Consider the following 23004-nt stretch of genomic DNA (forward strand, 5'->3'; position numbering starts at 1 on the left):
GGTTCTGGGAGTCAACTCCTTCTGCCAGGCTTGCTTGTCAAATGCTTGCTGAGCCATCTCCCCCTCAGCATCGCAGGACTGTTTATGTATTTATAGTTAGTGTGCGTGTGAGTCCATTCTCAAGGCTCGGAGCCCATAAGTGGAGGTGAGGGGACAACTTCCAGGCCTCTGCTGTGTCCTTCCATGTGGGTCCCAGAAATTATGATGGAAAAAAAAAAAAAGCAACAGGCTTGGTGTCAGGCCACTTTACCCACTGAGCTATCTCACCAGCGCTGTTTTTAAAGATTTTTATTTACATGTGCTTTTGTGTGTGCGCAGGCGCATGCATGCTCGTACGAGATGAAAACGCATGGGATCTCCTGGAGCTGGAGATACATTACATGTGGTTGTGAGCCACACACCATGTGCACCGAGCTCTGACCCTCTGGAAGAGCAGCGAGCCCATCTGTTATAACAGAAAAACAATGTGCCTCCTTCTAAACGGTTTGAGAGCGCTCTACTGCACTGTACCCAGGCTTAAATATTTTAGTAATAATTACATGGGCTTTAATGGAGTTTGAAAGTATTAATCCTATTTGTTCTAGTTATTTAAATAAACCCACATTTTATAGGCTACAGGTAGAAGACTTCCAGCTCTGCTTTAAGAAAAGCATAGTTAATGAGCAGTTTAAAGCATTAAAAACAGTTAAGTCACATGTCTTTTACTATTTAAGATCAAGGTCGATAACAAAGTATTTGTTAGTGTAGTTAGTCTGGTATTTTAGCGCTGCAGGGCTGAAGGTGTGTAGGAGGTAGTTTTCTTGGTGCAGCAATGATCAGGTCGGCCCCCACTTCATGGACCTAAGGAGATGAACTCCCAAGTGGGCTTGTCCTGACGTGCTATTTAGAGGAAATGATCTTCCTTTTAGGAACGCAACTGCTCGGAGCGCTCATCTAGTTTGTGAACAGAAGCCAGCGGAGCTCGGGAACCGCTGTGCCTACCACCTCGTCCCCACCCCCACTTTCATCGCTTCAGCTGAAACCTTGGTCACCTACACACACGGAAGGGTCCACTCGGCTCGGAATCCAAATGGCGTTTGTGTCATTGGGACGCAATGAAGTATGCGGGCGAGGGTGGTGGTGCCAACATGAGGGCAATGAGTGAAGTGGGAGTAGATGATGAAAAACTCAACTTTCAAAGTCCTGGCAAGGAAGGTGGCTCCTTTACCTTTCGCTTCCCTTGACTAACTGCGCGCCCCTCGCTCCACTTTTCTCCCGCTCCTCAGGCAGCTTGCCTCAGCTTTTCAGTACGGCAACATGGCGCTTCCCTGTGCGGCGTGAGCGACTTCGAGCCGCCCTTCCCCGCGACCCTCGGCCCGCACCAGGTCCCGCTCCACAACCCGCGCTGGTTCATTTCCACACAAAAACACGGTGCGGCTCAGCTCCGAGCTACCGAGAGCCTCTCCGTGACAGCGGCAGAGCTGCCGTACAGGAATATGGCGGCGCCCTACGCTGGGCAGGCGCATCCCGGCTCACACCCGCCTCCCGTGCACAGCCCGGCTTTGAGGACCGGTCACCGTGGCGGCTGCCCCCCGCAGCCGGGCTGAGAGGACGGCCAGCAGCCCGACGAGCCCAGGCAGTCCGGACCGGAGGGGTCGCCGCTCAGGCGCCCAGCCCGCCGCGCGTCGCTCCCACCCCTTCGCGGCGCCGGCTCGCGGGATTCGCAGCGGGAGCGACCGCAGGGAGATCGCAGACGCCGCGGCAGGTGAGCGGGGCGGCCGCGCGGGCCGGCGGGCCAGCCCGGGAGGCGCGGGGCGGAAGCACCGGCGTTTCTTGGCCTCTCTCGGCTGGTCGGGTCCCGGGGATGCCGGGTGGAGACGAGGAGGAGACAGGGGCGGGTGGGGGCCTACCCTCCAGACCGTCCTCCTGCCGCGCCTCTGCCTCTTCCTCGCCCGCCCAAACAGCTGTTTACAACGGAATGTGGACGCGGTTGCCGCGCCGGTGGCCAGAGATCTTTCTTTCCCTGAGAGGTCCTTTCTGGAGGATTCTTTTGTGTTCAGCTTGGGCCCGCGTGCAGCTCCGACAGATGCGTGTCCCCGTGCCAGGATCCTCCTCCCCCTCGGTTTCCTGATTAGGTACCGGGAGGATTTTATGTTGGTTGAGCGAATGAATGGGAGCAGTTAAATAGCGCCGGGATGCACCCTACAGCTCTTTAACTAGAGTTGCCGATCGTGAAGGGGTGGTTGTGTGCCAGCCTGTGGTCGCTGGGTAGTCTTAGCGTTAAATGAGGAGGTTCACAACTCCGTAGAAAGCTGAAGTCGCACTCTAAAGAGCGAGAATTGGATCTCAGAAGTGGCGGAGAATAGGATATTTTATGAAAAATTGATCACTTTTACTAAAGATATATTGTGAGTTGCAAACCACAGGTCCAGTGTTACCCTAAACACCTTGGGCAACCTCTCCCAAATACAGTGACATCACAACAATGACACGGGGATTTATGTCTATCAACAGATGGGTATCTGCTGGGGTTGGGGGTGGCGCAGATATACGAACAGAGTCTTTGTGGAGAATATGGTTGGTCTTGGCTCTTGATCTAGGCGAAGGATTTCCTTTTGTTTTTTAAGTACCAATTAGCACTTTCCCCATCTGACTCCCAACCCCTCTTTCCCATCTTCCCTACCTGTCCCGGTTCCATTTCAGTTGCCATGGCTTCTGCCAGAGGAATGAAGTACCCCACTTTCTATCCCCCCACCCCCAACTTTATAAAGGGGTGAAATTCTACTCCTTTCAAAGATAGGTCACGTGTCATCTTTTCTGGGAAGGCTTTCTCGGTTCCCTCCAGCTATTCAGAATAGCAAAGTCATGCTACTGTGTTTCATTGTGGCTCCCTGCAAACATGTCTGTCTCTCTCTGGCTAGATTGTTTTCATCTTTCTATCCCTCTTTAAATAACCATATTTTGGCTGGAATTTAAGGCAGGGACGGATGCCAGCGGTCTAGCCAGCAGCCCTCAGGACTTTGGAGAAAAGTGTAAACAAACACAGGGCTGAAGGGCGTGCCCTGGGAGGAGACAGAACCTGCGCGGGTCTTGGGGGCAGTCTGCTGAGTTCAAAGGAGTCTTGCCTTTTCTCCTTTCTGCACCCACTCTTCATGGTCTGGGCAGCTCCTCCGCATGTGAAGAGGGTAAGTTAGGTATGTTTTTGTTTCTTATGAAATCTATGGTGATGTTGTACATTGGGTCTGTTGCACTTCCAAACTCTAGTAGGATTTAGGACCGTGAAGAGATGAGTTTTGGAAGGAAAGATTGGGCAGGTGTGGTGGCACATGCCTTTGTCCCAGAATTTAGGCAGGTGGAGCTATATGAGTTCAGGACCAACCTAGTTAACTTAGTAACTTTCTATGTGGCTTAAGACACTTTCTCCAAAGGGGAGGTGACCATGGATTAGAAAGGTGAAATGCCACTAGACATGGTGGTAGCCCCTAATCCCAGCCATTGAGAGGCAAAGACAGGCAGATCTCTGTGAGGTGGCAGCCTGTTTTCTCTATAGAGTTGCAGGCCAGCCAGGCTTGTGAGACCCTGCCTTCAAAAATCAATAAATGAATCAACAAAAAAATAGCAAAAGTTACTTCGGCACTTATTTTGGCTCACAGTCCAGGGCTATCGTCTGCCATTTAGCAAAAATCACTGCAGCATGAGGCAGCCGGTCACATTACATTCTCTGTCAAGAAACAGATCAGCAAATGCTTGTGTACAGTCCCCTCTCCATTTGTTAGAGCAGAACCCAGCTCAGGAAATGGTGCTGCCCACATGTGGGAGAGCCTCCCCATCTCAGTCAACATAATTGATCTCTCACAGGCATTCCCGTGAGCCAGCCTGATCTTGACAGTTCTCATAGAGGGTCCTGTTGGGGAAAATTATTTAAAGTGTGTCTTTTGTTTATGCTGCATTTGTTTAACTCTGTGAAGCTGTGATTCTTTGCCTTGCTAAAACACCTGCTGGTCCTAATAAAGAGCTGAATGGCCAATAGTGAGGCAGGAGCAAAGATAGTCAGGGTTAGCAGGCAGAGAGGATAAATAGGAGCTATGGGAGGCCAAGGCGAGGAGGACACCAGGGGTCAGCCACCCAGCTACACAGCAAGCCACAGAGAAAGAAGTAAAGTAAGGAATACAGAAATAGAGAAAGAGGCAAAAGGTAGTGTGACAATCTAAGACAAACTGGCCAGAAACAAGTCAAGCTGAGGCTGGGCATTCCTAACTAAGAATAAACCTCCATGTGTGATTTATTTGGAACCAGGTGGCGGGCCCCCCAAAAAGCCAAGAGAGCAAAAGAGTAAAACATCAGCCAGGCGATGGTGGTGCATGCCTTTAATCCCAGCACTTGGGAAGCAGAAGCAGGTGGATCTCTGTGAGTTTGAGGCCAGCCTGGTCTACAAGAGCTAGTTCCAGGACAGGCTACAAAGCTACAGAGAAACCCTGTCTCAACCCTCCCCACCCCCCCAAAAAAGTAAAACATCATCCACAACAGCGTCTTTTGTAGCACGAATTCTCTTTGGTCTTAATAATAAAAACTCAGAGTCAGCTATCAGAGGGTGAAAATTGAAATTTGAAGGATCAGAGAAGCAGAGCAACCAGCCACTAGAGAGTTTTTACCGCTACCAATGCTCAGACCCAAGGAGCGGTCCTGTTCTCAAACTATCTCCTCAGACTGATTCAGACTGACTGCACTGAGCTCCTGTCTCCTCCCACCTTATGTTCCTCTCTCCACTCAGCCATATCCATCCTGTTTCCACCTCCTCAGTGCTGGGACCACTCTTGTGTGAGCTCTGTTTCTCTTTAGACTGGAGCAATTTCTTGTAGCTCAGGGTGGCCTTCAACTAACAGAGATCCATCTGCTTCTGTCTCTTGAGTCCAGGGATTAAAGGTGTGAGCCACTACTGCCCGGCCTCTGTGGCTAGCTCTTCACTCTGATCTTCAGGCAAGCTTTGTTTGTTAGATCATAAACAAAACACCACCACGGTCCTTGGTCCTTTCCAAGGTGAAAAAGCTACATATCACCGTGTTGACAATTGAGACTGGCCATCACAACAGGCCTGAAAATTTCAATTCCGGTAACTTTATTCTATGTAATAGAGGTCTCTTGAGATTTAAGATAATTAAACCAAACTATTCTTCTCTCTCTAATTGCAGGAGAAAAATATGCCAAAATCTCCTTAAAACAGCCGACATTTCTTTAGATTCCCAATTACCTTCCAAGTGTGTAATTTGGCCAAATTAGTTTTTATGACAATAGTTTGTCATTTTCTGAATATAATTATTTTCATTTCTTAACTAGAAATGTCCTAAGAATAGAGAAGGGTGGGGAGGACTTAAGAAACTAATGTAATCAAAAGGTTCCTTTATGGAGCTGAAGAGATGACTCAGCCATCAAGAACGCTGACTGCTTTCACAGAGGACTCAGGATCAGTTCCCAACACACATCTTAGGTAGCTCACAACCACCTGTTAGCTCCTATTCCAGGGGATCTGATGCCCTCTTCTGGTTCCTGTGAGCACTACACACACATAGTCCACATATGTGCAGGCAAACCCTCATACACATAAAACAAAAATAAACAAATCTTGGGCTGGAGGACTGGCTCAGCAGTTATGAGCCCTGACTGCTCTTCCAGATGTTGAAGGTTTGATTCTCAGCACCCACCTGTTGTCTTTTTTTTTTTTTTTTTTTTTTTTTTTTTGGTTTTTCAAGACAGAGTTTCTCAGTGTAACAGTTCTAGCTGTCCTGGAACTAGCTCTTGTAGACCAGGTTGGCCTCCAGCTCACAGAGATCTGGCTCCCGAGTGCTGGGATTAAAAGTGTGTGCCATCACCGCCCGGCCCCCACCCATTGTCTTACAACCATCTGTAACTCTAGTTTCAGGGGTCTGTTACCTTCCAACCAACTCGGACATACAATGCACAGGCACACGTGCAGGCAAAGCCACTCATACACATAAAATAACTCCTTTGAAAACTGCCTTTATTGACTGGTTCAGACTGGAGTGTCAGGTTCTTCTCAGCAGCTGATTCAATGGAAACACAGTCACATTCATTGTGATTTCTGCTGCTTCCTGATTTACTCATATGCTCTTCCTGTTGATTAGCAACTATTTAAAAATATATGCCAGGCGGTGGTGGTGCACGTTTTTAATCCCAGCACTTAGGAGGCAGAGCCAGACAGATCTGAGTTTGAGGTCAACCTGATCTACAGAGTTAGTTCCAGGACAATCAGAACTTTTATACAGAGAAACTCCTCTCTGGAAAAACACACGCACACCATATATATGTATGTGTATATATATATGCATATATATATCCCACACATTTCTCTTTAGTTAGTTTATCGAGTCTAGACAGTACTTCTTGTCACTCCCTTTTATTTATTTATTATTTGATTTGTTTGGTTTTTGAGACAGGATCTCATTATGTAGCTTGTGCTGTTCTAGAACTCTCACTATAAAGATGAGACTGAACTTAAATCAGAGATCTGCCTACCTCTCCCAGTTATTCTTTTAGAATCTAGGGGAAGGGTTGTGCATGAGTACTCTCCTGTGCATGGAAACCAGAGCATGATTGTGTGCCTGGCTTCAGTGGGTTCTAAGTATCTGAATTCAGGTCCTCAAACTTTTATAGCAAGCACCTTACCTACTGAGCCATCTCCCCAGCCCCCATTTCCAGGTCTTTTTTTTCCCCCCACACAGTCAGACTAGAAGGCATCCATCTCCTCAGCACAGTACTGAAAGGTGGCCAGAAGTGTTGTTTCCAAAGAGTTGCATGTTGGTGCTGTTTGTGTTTAGTTAAGTGACCCTGGTCCTGAAGTTACTCTGCCCTCCACCTCCCAAGTATAGTAAAGAGGAGCAGCGGGCTGTGTTCCTGGCCCCCTGCCGCCCGGCTAGTTTACACCCGAAATAATTACACGGAAACTGTATTCGTTTAAACACTGCTTGGCCCATTAGTTTTAACCTCTTATTGGCTAACTCTCACATATTGATTCAACCCATTTCTAATAATCTGTATTGCCACTTGACTGAGGCTTACCGGCATGAGTCTAACCAGTGTCCGTCTCAGAGAGGAGAGCCATGGCATCTGCCTGACTCTGCTTCTTTCTCCCAGCATTCTGTTCAGTCTACTCCACCTATCTAAGCTGCTGTCCTATCAAAAGGCCAAGGCAGTCTCTTTATTTAATCAATGAAAGCAACACATAGAAAGAAGACTCTCCTACATCACCCAAGTGCTAGGACTACAAGAGCGTATAGCTAGGCCCAGCTTTCCAAGGGCTTTTTCTGTAAGCTCCCAGCCATGAAGGTAAAGAGTGTTAGTTTCAGGTGGGTATGGTGGTACACATATGTAGTTCCAGCATCTATAAATTGGAGGCAGAAAGTTCATGAGTTCAAGGCCAGACTGGGTGATGTAGAGAGCTAAAGGTCAGTAGAGACTATGCAGGGAAACACTGTCCCTAAATACATACAGACTTAAGATGGAATCACCAACCCCTTTGATTGACCTGAAGTAAGCAGTGTAAGCCCCCTTCCTTGTGACATGATATTCAGGAGTGGGGTACAAATATTCCAGCTCTTCTCGAAGACTTCAGGTGTCGTTGGTTAAGTGTCTTTGATCACTGAGGTAGAGTATAAATGAAAGGGTTTGCTCAGTCGGCTAGTGACACAGTCTGAACACATTTGGCTCATTGTCTTTCTTTCCTAGGGCAGCGAATAGACCTCACTGAGGATGTCTGAAAACCTCGACAAGTCCCACAGAAACAAAGCAGGAGAGTCAAAGCCGAGTGACTCTGAGCAAGGCCTGGGAGGTGCTCTGGAACGTTCTGATGAAGCCTTGCAGAAAGAAGTAAAGTCGGATGCACCTAGTCCCCAGAGAGTGGGAAGACCTCACTGTAAGCAGACTTGACTTGGACTGAAAACTGTGTGCTGTTTTCAAATGGCTTCCTTGTGCCTGTGGCTCTGAACTAAGTTCTCCTAGTGTGACAAGACTGCCAATAATTAGCAATCGTCAGTAGCAGCCTAGCTCCTTGTGGGTTTGCAATTGCATGAGAAGTTAAAGTTTTAGAATAGTAGCAGAATGTTCCTGTCTCTCTCTAGCCTCAATGGCATTCTGTTTTCTCTCTCGTAGTCTGAGAAACGGGGATAGAGGGAAACTTTAGTTAAGGAATGTGAAGTCTGAGGCTCCTGAGGCTCCTCACTGTGCTGACGCAGGTTGAAAGAGAGAAAACTAGTGCTTGGCCACACCCTACGTTCATTTCCCAGAGCTTGGTCGCCACAGGCAGAGGGGATACAGTTTGCTGAGTGAAGAAATCGTTTTAGGCCTCAGCAGGGAGTCAGCCTTCTAGATAAAAAGAGTAGCCAATAGTTGCCCGGCTCAGGTCTTTTCTTAAGAACCCGTAAACCTTTTGAAGCGAATCCAGAAATGCAGATCTTAAGAAGGAGTGTCATAGTCTAAGAATGTCGGTGCTGATGTTATCAAGTGTAAACCAACAGTTGTTCTGCAGACTGGGAGGAAGGACACAGATTTGAGGGTTTTGAGGTATGTTTCCAAAATAATTAAAGCCATTCCTGAATAATTTATCAGTCAACATAGTGTTCTTATACCTACAAGTGGGCCTGTTTTCTTAGTTTATGGTCATATAGACTGATGAAAGTAGCCCAAATTGGTGTGCATGCATGAGTTACTGTCAGTAATGTGTGTACTTAGGAAGGTAGGAAGGTGGTTCCATGTTCTTCCTAAGGCACTCTGTCTCCTAGGGTAGTTGTGAAGGTTAGCCAAGTTCATGTAAAGCATTACGAATAGTGCTTAGAAGCAGTAAGTGCTCAATAAGCATCGGTGGTGTCACTCCTACCAGTATTATATCATCTGCTGCATTTCTAATGGCGGGGCTGAGTGCTGTAGTGTGGACGCTATGTAGTGAGTCTGAAATGTCCTCCATAACCCCTGTGTTAAAAGCTGGGGTCCAGCTGTGACACTGTGAGGAGAAACTAGGAGGGACGGCCTCTGGGAACTGCCCTGTGAGGGACTTCTGGGGCCCAACCACTTCTTCATTCTCCTTTTGCTGCCACCATGTGCAGATCACCGCAGGCACGAAAGGATGGATCTACTAGATCGGGGCTGGAACTACTGAACTATACGCCAACCCTCAACCCTGTCTTGAAAAACCAAAACAATAAAACAAACAAACAAACAAAATTGATGTTAAAAATTATGCTCATTAAAAAATTAAAATTTGGGTTAGGACAAAATTTCTAACAATTTCTTAAAGGACCCTAACTAAATGTGCTTCTGCCATTTTTAACACATATATAAAGCAATGTTTTTAGTACAAATTACAAAGTCATGATGTTGATCAACTTTGAAAAGCATTAAAGATGCTATACTTCAGTATCAACTATTCAGCCAAGATTTAACTAATTATATAAAATATTTTATAAACATATCTATTAGTATGCAAATTTTCTTTGATGTTTAATAAATTGATAAAATTATATGTCTACTAAAGTACTGTTTTTTTTTGTGTGTGTTTTTCTTAAGACTTAAAAATTAGTGGGGTGGTGATGGCTCACACCTTTAATCCCAGTATTCAGGAGGCAGTGTCAGGAGGACCTCTGAGTGTGAGGCTAGCCTGATCTACAAAGTGAGTTCAAGAACAGCCAGAGCTGTTACACAGAGAAACCCTGTCTATAAAAACAAAATCAAAACAGACAAGCAAAAAGATGTGCATATATATTTATACACACACACACACACGAATATAGCTCAAATCTTTGAGTGCCTTAGAACTTTACAAATGGAGCATACAACAGTCGGAGCATGGTGGGCAGCCTTTATAACTACTCACGACCTGGGGCTGCTAGGATATCATCATCACTCCCATAATCATCTGGTACACTTGGCAGCAAACTGCTCTGTCCATCATAGCCTTTGGTAATTATTGATCTGCTTTCTGTATAGTCTTGCTGTTTGTATAACTTTATATGGATGGAGTTTAGGGCTGATGCGGTGGGTCAGTGGGGAAAGGTTGCTCCCTGCCGAGCCTCATGATGTGAGTTCAGTCTTTGGGATTCACATCATGAAAAGAGAACTATCTCCCATAACTTGTCATCTAGCCTCCACACATGTGTGGTGGTATGCACATGTTCACACATACAATGCACTTGTATTAATTTTAAAATATTTTTAAAAATGGAATTCTAGTGACTGTGGTTACTCATACCTGACATTGTCAATAGAGTTCTTCTGAAATTTGTGGTTTTGCATTTAAACAGTAGTTCCTTTTTATTGCCAAGTAGTATCCCATTTGTGGTGATATATAGCTTCTTTATCTTTCTGTAATTGAGAGACTTTGGGATTTATCAAGGTTTTATGAATAAGATTATTAATGTATGAGTACAAGTCTTTACATGACCCTACTGTCTGTTTTCTTGGGTGGTGGATTAGGAGTGGGGTTTCTGGGACGTGGTAATCGTATGTTTTGCTTTATAAGGCACTACACAGAGGCCTGAGGAGATAGATAATTGGTAGTGCTTGCCCAAGCTTAAGAACCTGAGCTTGAATCTCATAAGCCACATAAACCAGCTAGGTATGGAGGTACATGTCTATAATTCCACCAGAGACAGTCAGATCTGCAGTTTGCTGGCCACCTGATATGCTTGGTAATTTTCAAGTTCCAGAACCTTGCTCAAAAAACAAGATGGATGGCTCCTGGGGAATGACATTCAGGATTGACCTCTGACCCCAAGTCTCTCTCTGTCTCTCTCTCTCTCACACACACACACACACAGAGAGAGAGAGAGAGAGAGAGAGAGAGAGAAAGAGAAACCACATTGGCTGTTGGTTTATATCACACTCCACATATAAGTCCAGACACTCTACCTTTGTGCCAGTGTTCAGCTTTTTTGGCATGGTCAGTCTTCCTGCTTCTGGCCAGAGCTAATAGATGTGTAATTATAGCTCACACTGGGTTTATTGCATTTCTTCAATGGCAATGACCATCTTTCCAGGTACTTTGTAGGCATTTGTACATCTTCTTTGAAGAAGTGTGTGTTTGATTCTTTTGTCCACTCTTATTGTTGTTAATTGTTTATTACTGAGTTGTGGGATCTTACAGAGCTGACTGTGCTGTCGAGTGCTTTACCTGTGTTTTCTCTTGTGACACACCTTCCATGGTTTTTTTGATGTCGTTGTTGTTTGTTGTTTTTTTTTTTCTAGGCAAGTTCTCTTTTTAAGAGTCCTGACTGTCCTGTGTAGGCGGAATTTTTGTTAGCACCACCAGCCAGCTCCCAAATAACCATATAGAGACATGATATTAATTATCAATGCTTGGCTAATAGCGTAGGCTTGTTACTAACTAGCTCTTACAACTTTAACCCATATTTCTATATATGTTCTACCATGTGGCTCAGTACCTTATCTCAGTATGGCATGTTTATCTCCTTCCTCTGCATCTTGTTCGGGACCCGCAGACTTTGCACTTCTTCTTCTGAACCTCCTTCTAGTCTGGCTCTCCCACCCAGTCCCTTCCTGCCGAGCTACAGGCCAGTCAGCTCTGGCCTATATAATCCATGAGAGTGATACATATTTAAATTTACAAAGACTGTCCCACAACATTTCCTCCTTTTCCATCTAGATCTGTCTTCTCTGAGTATCTGTATTATTTTTTGATTGCATGAGACAAATCTTAAGTTGCTGTGTTAGCTGCTGGCACTGTTCAGTTTAGTGTGTGGTGCTAGTGCATGGTGGTTGGCAGCTGGCTCCATCCCTCTGGCAGCTGCCAGGAGACAAGTCTCTGTACTGCAGTCAATATGAGAGACATGAGACTAGGAAGCTGCATTTGGCTCAACTGTTGTTTGTTTAGAACTTTTTAAAAGCTTTCTCAGATCTTTTGTGGATGTAGGTGTCCCACATGAGAATGCCATTTGTAAGCAGAGTGTTTTTGTTGGCACTGCTGGTCAGTGTAACATGAAAAGGCCGGGCCTGCTTGTTTGTGTTTCTGTCCTACCCTGTTCTCCCAGCTGTTTAGTCCCAGAGAAAAATCACACTGAGATCTCTGTAAGTTATAAAGCTGATTGGCCCATTAGGTCAGGCTTCTTACTGGCTAACTCTCACATCTTGATTAACCCATTTTTCTGATCTATGTTAGACATGTGGCTCAGTACCTTTTTCAGTGGGGCAGCTCACATCCTGCTGCTTCGGTGATCTGGGTAGGAGTGCGAGGAATCAACTTCCTCCTCCACAGAATTCTCCTGCTCTCCTTGCATCATTTCCACTTCCTGTATGGTTTTCCCACCTACACCTCCTGTCTGGCCAATCAGTGTTTATTTAAAACATGATTGACAGAATACAGACAATTCTCCCGCACCAGGTCAACTCCCAAATAACCACACAGACACTTAATATTAATTATAAATGCTTGTCCTATAGCTTAGGCTTATTACTAACTAGCTCTTACAACTTTAACCCATATTGACCTATTCTCTGACAGTGGTAGTACTGTTTTTCAACACAGCAAGTTCATCTTGCTTCTCTCTGCATCTCACCACTCCTGAGACTCCTCCTTTCTTCTTTGTATTCTCTTTTTGTCTGCAAGTCCTTCCTAACTTCTACCTGTCCAGCTATTGGCCAGTCAGCTCTTTATTAACCAGTGAGAGTAATACATATTTACAGTGTACAAAGATTGTTCCACAGCAGTCCTGGAACTTGCTTTGTAGACCAGGGTAGCCATGGATTCTTAATGATCCATCTGCCTCTTACTCCTGAGTGCTAAGATTAAAGGTGTGAGATACCATGCCTGGTGCACTTTCCATGTTCCTAATAGCATCCTTCACAGAGTACAAGTTTTAGAAAAGTCTAATTTATCCTTTCCTCTTATAGTTTGAGGGTTTTTTGTATCATAAAAAATCCCTTAATATAAAATCACAAAGATTTTCTGTCATCTTATACAAGTTTTGTCATGTTAGCTGTTTCATTTATGTCTTTAACGCACATTGAATTAGTTCTTTGTCATGGAGGAAAGAATTGGGTCTTTTTAAAAAAAATTATATCATTGTTGTTTTTGTTTTGAGACAGGGTTTTTGTCTTGTTTTTGTTTTGAGACAGGGTCTCTGTGCAACCCAGGCTATCCTGGAACTCACTGAGTACACAAGACTAGCTTTGAACCTACACTGATTTGCCAGCCTCTGCCTCTCTAGTCCTGGGATTGAAGATGTGTACCACAACACCTAGCAAAGTGTTGGTTTTGTTTTTATTTATTTTTTCTTTCTTCCTTTTTTGTTTTTTTTTTTTTGTTTGTTTGTTTTGTTTTTGAAGACAAGGTTTTTCTATGTATTCCTGGCTGTCCTGAAACTCATTCTATAGACCAGGCTGGCCTTGAACTCAGAGATCCTCGGAGATCTTTCTGCTTTTGCCTCTCGAGTGCTGAGTAAAGGCATGAATCATCATTGCCTGGCTGTCATTCTTTTGTATATGGAGATTTAATTGTTTTAGAAATATTTTTATTAAAAATACTATGCTTGCCCTCTGACTACATATATGTATATGTGTGTGTATACACATACACATATGAGTGTGTCAGTGTGTTTCTCTCTCTTTCTATACTTGAGTCTGTTTCTGTATTCTCTGTCAATAATTTGTATGCAAAACCCTATAGTCTTGATGATTATAGTTTGACAGAAAATCTTGAAATCAGTATAAGTCTTTTAGACTTCTTTCCAGAATAGTCTTGGTGCTCTGGATCTTTTGCATTTCCATATAAATTTTAAAATCAACTGGAAAGTTTCAAAAAAGCCTGCTTGGGTTTTGGTTAGAATATGTTTAGTCAATAGATTTACTTAGAGAAAATTGACATCTTCATAATATCAAGAATTGAAAAAAATATTATCTAGGCTTTATTTGGAACATTTTTATATTTTACTAATATGCATGACATTAATTTTACTTTTATTTTGTATTTTTATTAATATTTTCTGGAAATGCTAAGAATTTTGTGAGGAAGAATTCTCAATAGTTCCACAACTTCCCCATGTGCAATTTAATAAAGTTTTTTTTTAACCAAACAGGATATGGCCAGCTCATAGATTTGCTTCATTTTTCAGGAGGCAATGGGTAGCAAAAGGAAAGAATAAAGTTAGAAGAAAATTTATTTTTCTCTAACCTAAGAGTTTTTCATCTGTAAAACTCTGGGCAGCCCAGCAGCCTTGTTTATCATTACCTTTTCCCCATCTCAGGAGACTAGGAAGTCTCTAACTCAGGGCTCCCGACAGTCAGCATCAGCTTGAGATCCTGTGCAAGTAAAATTCATCTGTCCTGCCATACACTAAAGCCAGCAGCCAGCCTCCCTCACCTCCTGTAGTTTAAATCTGGAGAAGCGTGGCCTCCGGCTCCCTCGGAGTAAACTTACCCCTTATTCCTTGGTGTAGAACACTAGGGAGAATCTTCCCAGAACTTTGGATGTGGAAGATAAATCTCAGGCCGTGTAGAGAGAACTGAGAGCAGTTCCGAGACCTTGCAGTCGGCACAGGAACTAAAGCTACAGGACCTGAGTGAGAGGCCATGAGGGAGGGGGAAATCCTGGGGACTTCTTCGGGTTTTGATTTAGCAGGTCTGAATACTATAGAATTCTAATATCCCCAACCTCTGACCTCTTTGTTGGCAAGCAACAGAGATCTTATAGTCTGTCTATCCTACATACGGTTGTGATATTGAGACATTATCATATGTAACTCAGACTGGTTTGAACTTGTTACATAGATGAGACTGGCCTTGATCCTCCTGAACCTCCTGCCTCTTCTTCTTAAGTTCTGGAATTGCAGGACATGCACCACCATGTCCTGCTTAAGTTAACCTTTTCTTTTTAAAATTTTTAACATTTAGTGTGTGTGTGTGTGTGTGTGTGTGTGTGTGTGTGTGTGTGTGTGTGTATCTCTGTCTGTGTATAGTGTCTGTGTGTAGGTTAGAAGACAGCTGTGGGTTTGGTTCTCATCATGTGGGTCCCAGGGATTTAACTCAGGTTGTCAGGCTTGTGATCCAGGACATTTACTTGCTGAACCATTTTATGAATCCCAGGGTATGGATTTTAAACTTGTTTAAGACTTAATGCAATTTTAATTTTGAGAAATTATCAGCAAAATGTTTATGGAAGCAGAAAGAAATCTTTTTAAAATATATTTATTTGTGTTTACATGTGAGTACTTATGGCCACACATGCCACAATACACGCGTGGAAGTCAGAGGGACAACATGCAGGATTCAATTCTGTCTGTCTACCATGTGAGTTTCAAGGATGGAACTCAAATCAACAGTTTTGGCATCTGTAGCACAAATAATAAAAACCCAGAGACAGAAATTGGGGTTTAACCTGAAAACCAGAAAAACAAAGCAGTGAACTCACTAGAGAAGTCTTTCCTCTACCAAGGTTGGGCGACTACAAACTAAGCAGCCAAGCCTCTCTCCTCCCATTTTATATTCACTCTAGTGCAGGGATTAAAGATATGTGACTTCCTTGGACTGGGATTAAAAGTGTGAGCCATCATCACGTGGATTTGTTTCTGTGTTGAATTTGTATAGCCTAGGGTGGCGTTGAACTCACAGAGATAGATTCACCTGTCTTCCAAACCCTGGGAATAAAGGTGTTGTATCACCATTGCCTGACCTCTAGTGACTTTAGCTTTGCTTCTGGTCTTCAGGCAAGATTTATCAAAATACAAATAATATACCACTACAGGCAGCAGACCCCTTTACCCATTGAGTCATCATCTCACTGACACCAGAAAAGATTGTAAATATGTGTATTTTTCTTTTTTTAACTTTTTTCCATGATATTTATTGAGCTCTACATTTTTCTCTGCTCCCCTTCCTGTCTCTCCCTTCCCCCCTTCAACCTTCGCCCAAGGTCCCCATACTCCCAATTTCCTTAGGAGATCTTACCTTTTTCCACTTCTCATGTAGATTAGATCTATCTAAGTCTCTCTTAGTGTCCACATGGTTGTCTAAGTTCTCTGGAATTGTGGTTTGTAGGCTGACTTTCTTTGCTTTATGTTTAAAAGCCACCTATGAATGAATACATGTGATAATTGTCTTTCTGTGTCTGGGTTACCTCACTCAAAATAATGTTTTCTAGTTCAATCCATTTTCCTGCAAAATTCAAGCTGTCGTTACTTTTTTCTGCTGTGTAGTACTCCATTGTGTAAATGTACTACATTTTTTTTAATCCATTCTTCAATCAAAGGACATTTAGGTTATTTCCAGGTTCTGGCTATGACAAGCAAAGCTGCTATGAACATAGTTGAGCACATGTCCTTGTGACACGATTGAGCATCCTTTAGATATATACCTAAAAGTAGTATTACTGGGCCTTAAGGAAGGTTGTTTCCTAATTTTCTAAAAAATTGCCACACTGACATCCAAAGGGTTTGTACCAGCTTGCATTAGCAATGCAGAAGTGTTCCCTTTTCCCCACAACCTCTCCAGCATAAGTTGTCATCAGTGTTTTTGATCTTGGCCATTCTTTCAGGTGTAAGATAGAATCTCAGAGTTGTTTTGATTTGCATTTCTCTGATGACTAAGGATGTTGAACATTTCCTCAAGTGTCTTTCAGCCATTTTAGATTCCTCTGTTGAGAGTTCTCTGTTTATGTCTGTACTCCATTTTTTTTTATTGGATTATGTGTTCTTTCAGTGTCCAATTTCTTGAGTTCTTTGTATATTTTGGAGACCAGACCTCTGTGGGGTTAGTGAATCTTTTCCCATTCTGTGGGCTGTCGTTTTGTCTGGTTGACCGTGTCCTTTGCTTTACAGAAGCTTTTCAGTTTCAGGACGTCCCATTTATTAATTGTTTCTCTCAGTGTCTGTACTGCTGGAGTTCTATTTAGGAAGTGGTTCCCTGTGCCAATACATTCAAGTGTATTTCCCACTTTCTCTTCTATAAGGTTCAGTGTGGCTGACTTTATGTTGAGGTCTTTGATCCATTTGTACTTGAGTTTTGTGCATGGTGATAGATATGGGTCTATTTTCATTTTTCTACATGTTGATATTCTATTATGCCAGCATCACTTGTTAAATATGCTTTCCTTTTTCCATTTGATATTTTTTGCTTCTTTATCAAATATCAGGTGTTCGAAGATGTGTGGATTGATATCCGGGTCTTCTATCCGGTTCCATTGGTCCTCCTGTCTGTTTTTCTGCCAGTACCAGGCTGTTTTCAGTACTGTAGTTCTGTAGTAGAGTTTGAATTCAGGGATTGTGATGTCCCCAGAAGTTCTTTTATTGCCCAGGACTGTTTTGGCTATCCTGGGTTTTTTTGCTTTTCCAAGTGAAGTTGAGTACCGTTCTTTTGAGGTCTTTGAAGAATTTTGCTGGGATTTTGATGGGCATTGCATTGAATCTGTAGATTGCTTTCAGAAAGATTGCCATTTTTACTATGTTAATTCTGCCTATCCAAGAGCATGGGAGGTCTTTCCACTTTCTGGTGTCTTCTTCAATTTCTTTCTTCAAAGATTTAGAGTTTTTGTCATACAATTCTTCCACGTGTTTAGTTAGAGTTACTCCGAGATATTTTATGTTATTTGTAGCTATTGTGAAGGGTGTTGATTCTCTGATTTCTTCCTCAGCCCTTTTATCATCTGTGTACAGGAGAGCTACTGATTTTTTTTGAGTTAATCTTGTATCCTGCTACATTGCTAAAAGTGTTTATGAGTTGTAGAAGTTTCTTGGTAGAATTTTTGGGATCACTTATGTAAACTATCATATCGTCAGCAAACAGTGAGAGTTTGACTTCTTTTCCAATTTGTATCCCCTTGATCTCCCCTTTGGTGTCTTATTGCTCTAGCTAGGACCTCAAAAACTATGTTGAATAGGTATGGAGAGAGTGGACAACCTTGTCTTATGCCTGATTTCAGTGGAATCGCTGGGAGTTTCTCTCCATTTAGTTTGATGTTGGCTGTTGGCTTGCTGCATATTGCCTTAATTATGTTTAGGTATGTTCCTTGTATCCCTGCTCTCTCCAAGACCTTTATCATGAAGGGATGTTGTATTTTGTCAAATGCTTTTTCAGCATCTAATGAGATGATCATGTGGTTTTTATTTTTCAACTTGTTTATATGGTGGATTACGTTGACAGATTTTCGTATGTTGAAACATCCCTGCATCTGTGGGATGAAGCCAACTTGGTCATGGTGGATGATGGTTCTGATGTGTTCTTAGATTCGATTTGCTAGTATTTTATTTAGTATTTTTGCATCAATGTTCATGAGTGAGATTGGTCTGTAATTCTCTTAGTAATGTCTTTCTGTGGTTTGGGTATCAGGGTAATTGTAGCCTCATAAAAAGAGTTTGGCAGTGTTCCCTCTGTTTCTATTGTGTGGAATAATTTGAGGAGTATTGATATTAGTTCCTCTTTGAAAGTTTTGTAGAATTCTGAGCTGAAACCATCTGGTCCTGGGCTTTTTTTGGTTGGGATACTTTTGATGACTGTTTCTATTTCTTCAGCAGTTATAGGTCTGTTTAATTTGCTTTTCTGGTCTTGATTTAATTTTGGTAAGTGATATTTATCCAGAAAATTGTCCATTTCCTTTAAGTTTTCCAATTTTGTGGAGTACAGGTTTTCAAAATATTATCTGATGATCCTATGTATTTCCTCCGTGTCTGTTGTTATATCCCCCTTTTCATTTCTGATTTTGTTAATTTGGATATTCTCTCTCTGCCTTTTGGTTAGTTTGGATAAAGGTTTGTCTATTTTGTTGATTTTTCTTGAAGAACCAACTCTTTGTCTCATTGATTCTTTGTATTGTTTTCTTTGTTTCTATTTTGTTGATTTCAGGTCTCAATTTGATTATTTCCTGCCATCTAGTTCTCTTAGGTGAGTTTGCTTCTTTTTGTTCTAAAGTTTTCCAATGTTCTTTTAATTCACTACTGTGGGATTTTTCCAGCTTCTTTATGTAGGCATTTAGTGCGCTTTCATTGTGTCCCATAAATTTGGGTATGTTATGTGGTCATTTTCATTGAATTTTAGGAAGTCTTTAATTTCCCCCTTTATTTCTTCCTTTACCCATTGATGATTCAAGTGAGCATTGTTTAATTTCTATGTGTTTGTGGGTTTTCTGGAATTGGTATTGCTGTTGACTTGTAGTTTTAAAGCATGGTGATCTGATAAGGTACATTAGGTTATTCCAATTTTTTTTGGTATTTTGTTTAGGCTAGTAGGTGGTCAGTTTTTGAGAAGGTTCCGTGAAGTGCTGAGAAGAAGGTATATTCTTTTTTGTTTGGATGGAATATTGTATAGATGTCTGTTAAGTCCATTTGAGTCATAACATCTGTTAGTTCTCTTATTTCTCTGTTCATTTTTTGTTTGATTGACCTGTCCAGTGGTGAGAGTGGAGTGTCAAAGTCTCCCACTATTAGGGTGTGGAGTTTAATATATGATTTAAGCTTTAGAAGTGTTTCTTTGACATATGAGGGTGCCCTTGTATTTGGGGCATAGATGTTCAGTATTGAAATTTCCTCCTGATGGATTTTTCCTGTGACTAATATAAAATATCCTTCTTAGTCTCTTTTGACTGATTTTAGCTTGAAGTCTATTTTGTTAGATATTAAGATAGCTACACCCGCTTCTTTCTTAGGTCCATTTGATTTGTATATTTTTTTCCCAACCTTTTACTCTGAGATGATGTCTATCTTTGAGGTTGAGATGCATTTCTTGTATGCAGAAGAGGGATGGATTCTGTTTTCGTATCCAATCTCTTAGCCTGTGCCTTTTTATGGGTGAGTTGAGTCCATTTACATTAAGGGATATTAATGACCAGTAGTTGCTATCTCCTGTTAATTTAGTTTTTATCATTGGTGATGTTAATTTGTGCATTTTTTTCTTCTTCGGGATTTGCTGTTATGAGGTCATCAGTTGTCTGTGTTTGTGTTGGTGTAGCCATTTTCCTTGGGTTGGAGTTTTCCGTCTAGCTAGTATTTTCTGTAGGGCTGGGTTTGTAGCTAGGTATTGGTGAAATCTAGATTTGTCATGGAATATCTTGTTTTGTCCTTCTGTGGTGATCAACAGCTTTTTTTTTTACTTACAAAAGTAACAAGCATCTGTTTATTACTTAAATATGACTTACATGTAAGATGCAAAATATTAAAAGTAAAATTAGGAAAGTTGATATCATACTACATAATCAAAATAATTCTATATTGTTATACTAATTCTGAAAATGCAGGGTGATTGACAGTTTTGCTGGGAATAGTAGTCTGGGCTGGCATCTATGGTCTCTTAATATCTGCATAACGCCTGACCACAAACTTCTGGCTTTCCTTGTCTCCACTGAGAAGTCAGGTGTAATTCTGATAGGTCTGCCTTTATATGTTACTTGACCTTTTTCCTTTGCAGCTCTTAATATTTTTTCTTTACTCTGTATGTTTAGTGTTGTGATTATTATGTGGCAAGAGGACTTTTTTTTGGATCTAGTCTATTTGATGTTCTGTAAGCTTCTTGTATCTTCATAGGCATATCTTTCTTTAGATAGGGAAAGTTTTCTTCTATGATTTTGTTAAATAAATTTTCTGTTTCTTTGAGTTGAACTTCTCCTTCTTCTATACCTATTATTCTAAGATTTGGCCTTTTTATGGTGTCCCATATTTCATGGATATTTTGGGTTAAGCTTTTTTTAGATTTAATGTTTTCTTTAACTGATGAAGTCTATTTCCTCTATTTTATCTTCAGCACTTGAGATTCTCTCTTCCATCTCTTGTATTCTGTTGTTCGTACTTGCCATTGTGGTTCCTGCTCTTTTCCTCATGATTTCTGTTTCTATAATTCCTTCAGCTTGTGTTTTCTTTATTTTTTCTATCTCAGTTTTCAAGTCCTGAATAGTTTCTGTTATATGTTTGAGTTCTTATTCTTGGTTTTCTTTAAATGATTTGCTGATATCTTCCAATTTTTTGTTTGTTTTTTTCCTCCATTTCTTTAAGGTAATTTCTCATTTCATCTTTAAGAATTTCAAACATTCTCTTGAGGTTATTTTTTAGATCATTTTCTTCTGGTTCATCCATATTTGGTTATTCAGGTCTTCCTTTTGCAGGGTCTTTCGGTTTTACTGGTGTTGTGTTGCTCTTTGTGGTGTAGCATGTGATCTTACCTTTTCTACTTATCTTTTCCTCTAAAAGGTGTGGTTGGGGCTGTCTGAGATTCTGTTGAATAATGTTCTAGGTGCCAGTGAATCCAAAGCTCAGATGGTTGTTCCTCATGGTACAGTCAGTGTCACAGTTCTAGTTACCCTGTTGGTTATTCCTGTTCCTGGAGATAGCTCAGTACTCCTGTGCTTTGGTCTGCTCCCGTGTAGTTTGCTGTCTCAGGCCTACTTTGGCCTAGGTTGCTGGCTTTGATCTGTTTCTGTAAATCTTGGTCTGGATCCCCCCTTGTAGAAGTCCCTGGCTTGGAGTTAGACCTGTTCTGGTGGCGATCGTTGACTTTGGATCTGGTCTCTGGTTCAATCCTGATCTGCTCATGTCCCGGGGCTGGGTTTGCTCCTGGCTTCTGCTCTGTCTTAGGTAACTGGTTCAGTCCCACTCCAGTTCCAGTGGAGGTTGGACTCTGAGTCAGGTCGTTGACTCAATTCTGGTCTGCCAGTGTCCCAAGACTGGGTTGGCTCCCAGGGCTGGATTTGCTTCTGGCTTCTGCTCCCAGTGGAGCTTGTTTCCTCCGGCTCTCTCTCTGTCTTAGGAGTCTCGTTCAATTCTTTTTTTTTTTTCCAGGAACTAGCTCTTGTAGACCAGGCTGGCCTTGAACTCCTATTTTTCTTTTTGAAAGACAGGAATTAGCAGAGGCAGAACATAAACCTTTAGCTTACTGAGACAGTGAAAATAGGCAATTTAAGTTTTCAATCCCAATTTATTGTGCTATTTTCTATTGAGCAGTGTTAGTGGAAACATACATACATATGTTTTGTGTATTATATTAGTACTCATTACTTTTAGTATTCTACATAAAAAGAAAAAACTAAACCTATTGTTTGAAATGTTGGGTTCCAGATATCATTGTAGCTACTGCTGTAGGCCTTAGCTCAACAAACTTCTTAAACTGGGTTTCCATTGCAGCTAGTCCTCCTCGGCTTGTCACTGTAGAGGAACTTCTAGAAACAGCAAAAGGAGTCACCAACATGGCTCTAGCCCATGAAATTGTGGTAAATGGAGACTTCCGGATTAACGCTGTTGAGTTAGCAGAAGGCAGGTACGTGCATGGACTTTTTTACTAGAGCATTTCCAGTTCTGGGAATGGCTTCCCGTTCAGTGCCAGTGTATGCAGTACATTCTTCCTTTTGTGCAGCAGTGCTAAAAATATTCCTAGGTTAGGAGGGACTTGTGAACATGGGTCTCATAGCCACGGATGCTTCAGGATACAAGGAAAGAGTCTGGAGTCTGGAAGCTTTCATGCCTGCTTTTCCCCGTGAGGGCTCAGCCATTTCTTTGTTTGCAGCACATGTCCCATCCATTTCCTTGTGACTGTCACTGCATTGCAGCTCTAACTCGCATCCCTTGCCGAATTAACTGTGTGAAGACAAGGAAGCCGGGGAGGGGGGGGGAGATAGGGGCGCACACAGCTGTAATCCCAGAGCGGGGAAGTGGAGGCAGGAGGGCCAGTTACAGGTCATCCTCAACTATGTTGCAATTCAGAAGCCAGCCAGGGCTATGTGAGTCCCTATCTCAAAAAGCAAAACCCAAACAAGATAATAATAGTAATAATAAAAAGGCTGCAGAGAAGGCTCAGCAGTTAAGTGTATGTACTGCTCTCTGTGGGCACCTGTATTCACGTGTATGTATCGCAGGAACATACACGTTGGATGTGTTGGATCCTGGAACTGGAGTTATGTATAGATGGTTATGAGCCATCATGTGGGGGAGCTGAGAAGTAAATCCGCATCCTCTGCCTGCAGGAGCATAAATACTCTTTGCTGCTGGGCCATCTCTCCAGCCTCTGGTCATCTCCCCTTATGGCATTGTTATACGC

The 23004-nt window shown here is 42.3% G+C and overlaps 1 protein-coding gene across 3 annotated transcripts in view; it reads left to right on the plus strand.

Annotated features, from left to right (window-relative positions):
- The first annotated feature begins 1531 nt into the window (after positions 1–1531).
- Positions 1532–23004, plus strand: part of Tcp11l1 (t-complex 11 like 1) — a 50124-nt gene continuing 28651 nt past the window's right edge. Inside the window, exons 1-4 of one of the 3 annotated variants that reach the window (XM_087911342.1) lie at positions 1532–1744; positions 2957–3173; positions 7720–7906; positions 22095–22227. In XM_087911342.1, the coding sequence (XP_087767468.1) occupies positions 7744–7906; positions 22095–22227 (296 nt within the window). In that variant the 5' untranslated portion in view covers positions 1532–1744; positions 2957–3173; positions 7720–7743. Of the gene's footprint in view, positions 1745–2956; positions 3174–7719; positions 7907–22094; positions 22228–23004 lie in introns of those variants that run through there. The other 2 variants (XM_087911341.1, XM_087911343.1) reach the window with 2 other exon arrangements.

The sequence above is a fragment of the Myodes glareolus genome, chromosome 10, assembly GCF_982192425.1.
Source record: "Myodes glareolus chromosome 10, mMyoGla1.1, whole genome shotgun sequence".
Taxonomy (NCBI): Eukaryota; Metazoa; Chordata; class Mammalia; order Rodentia; family Cricetidae; genus Myodes; species Myodes glareolus.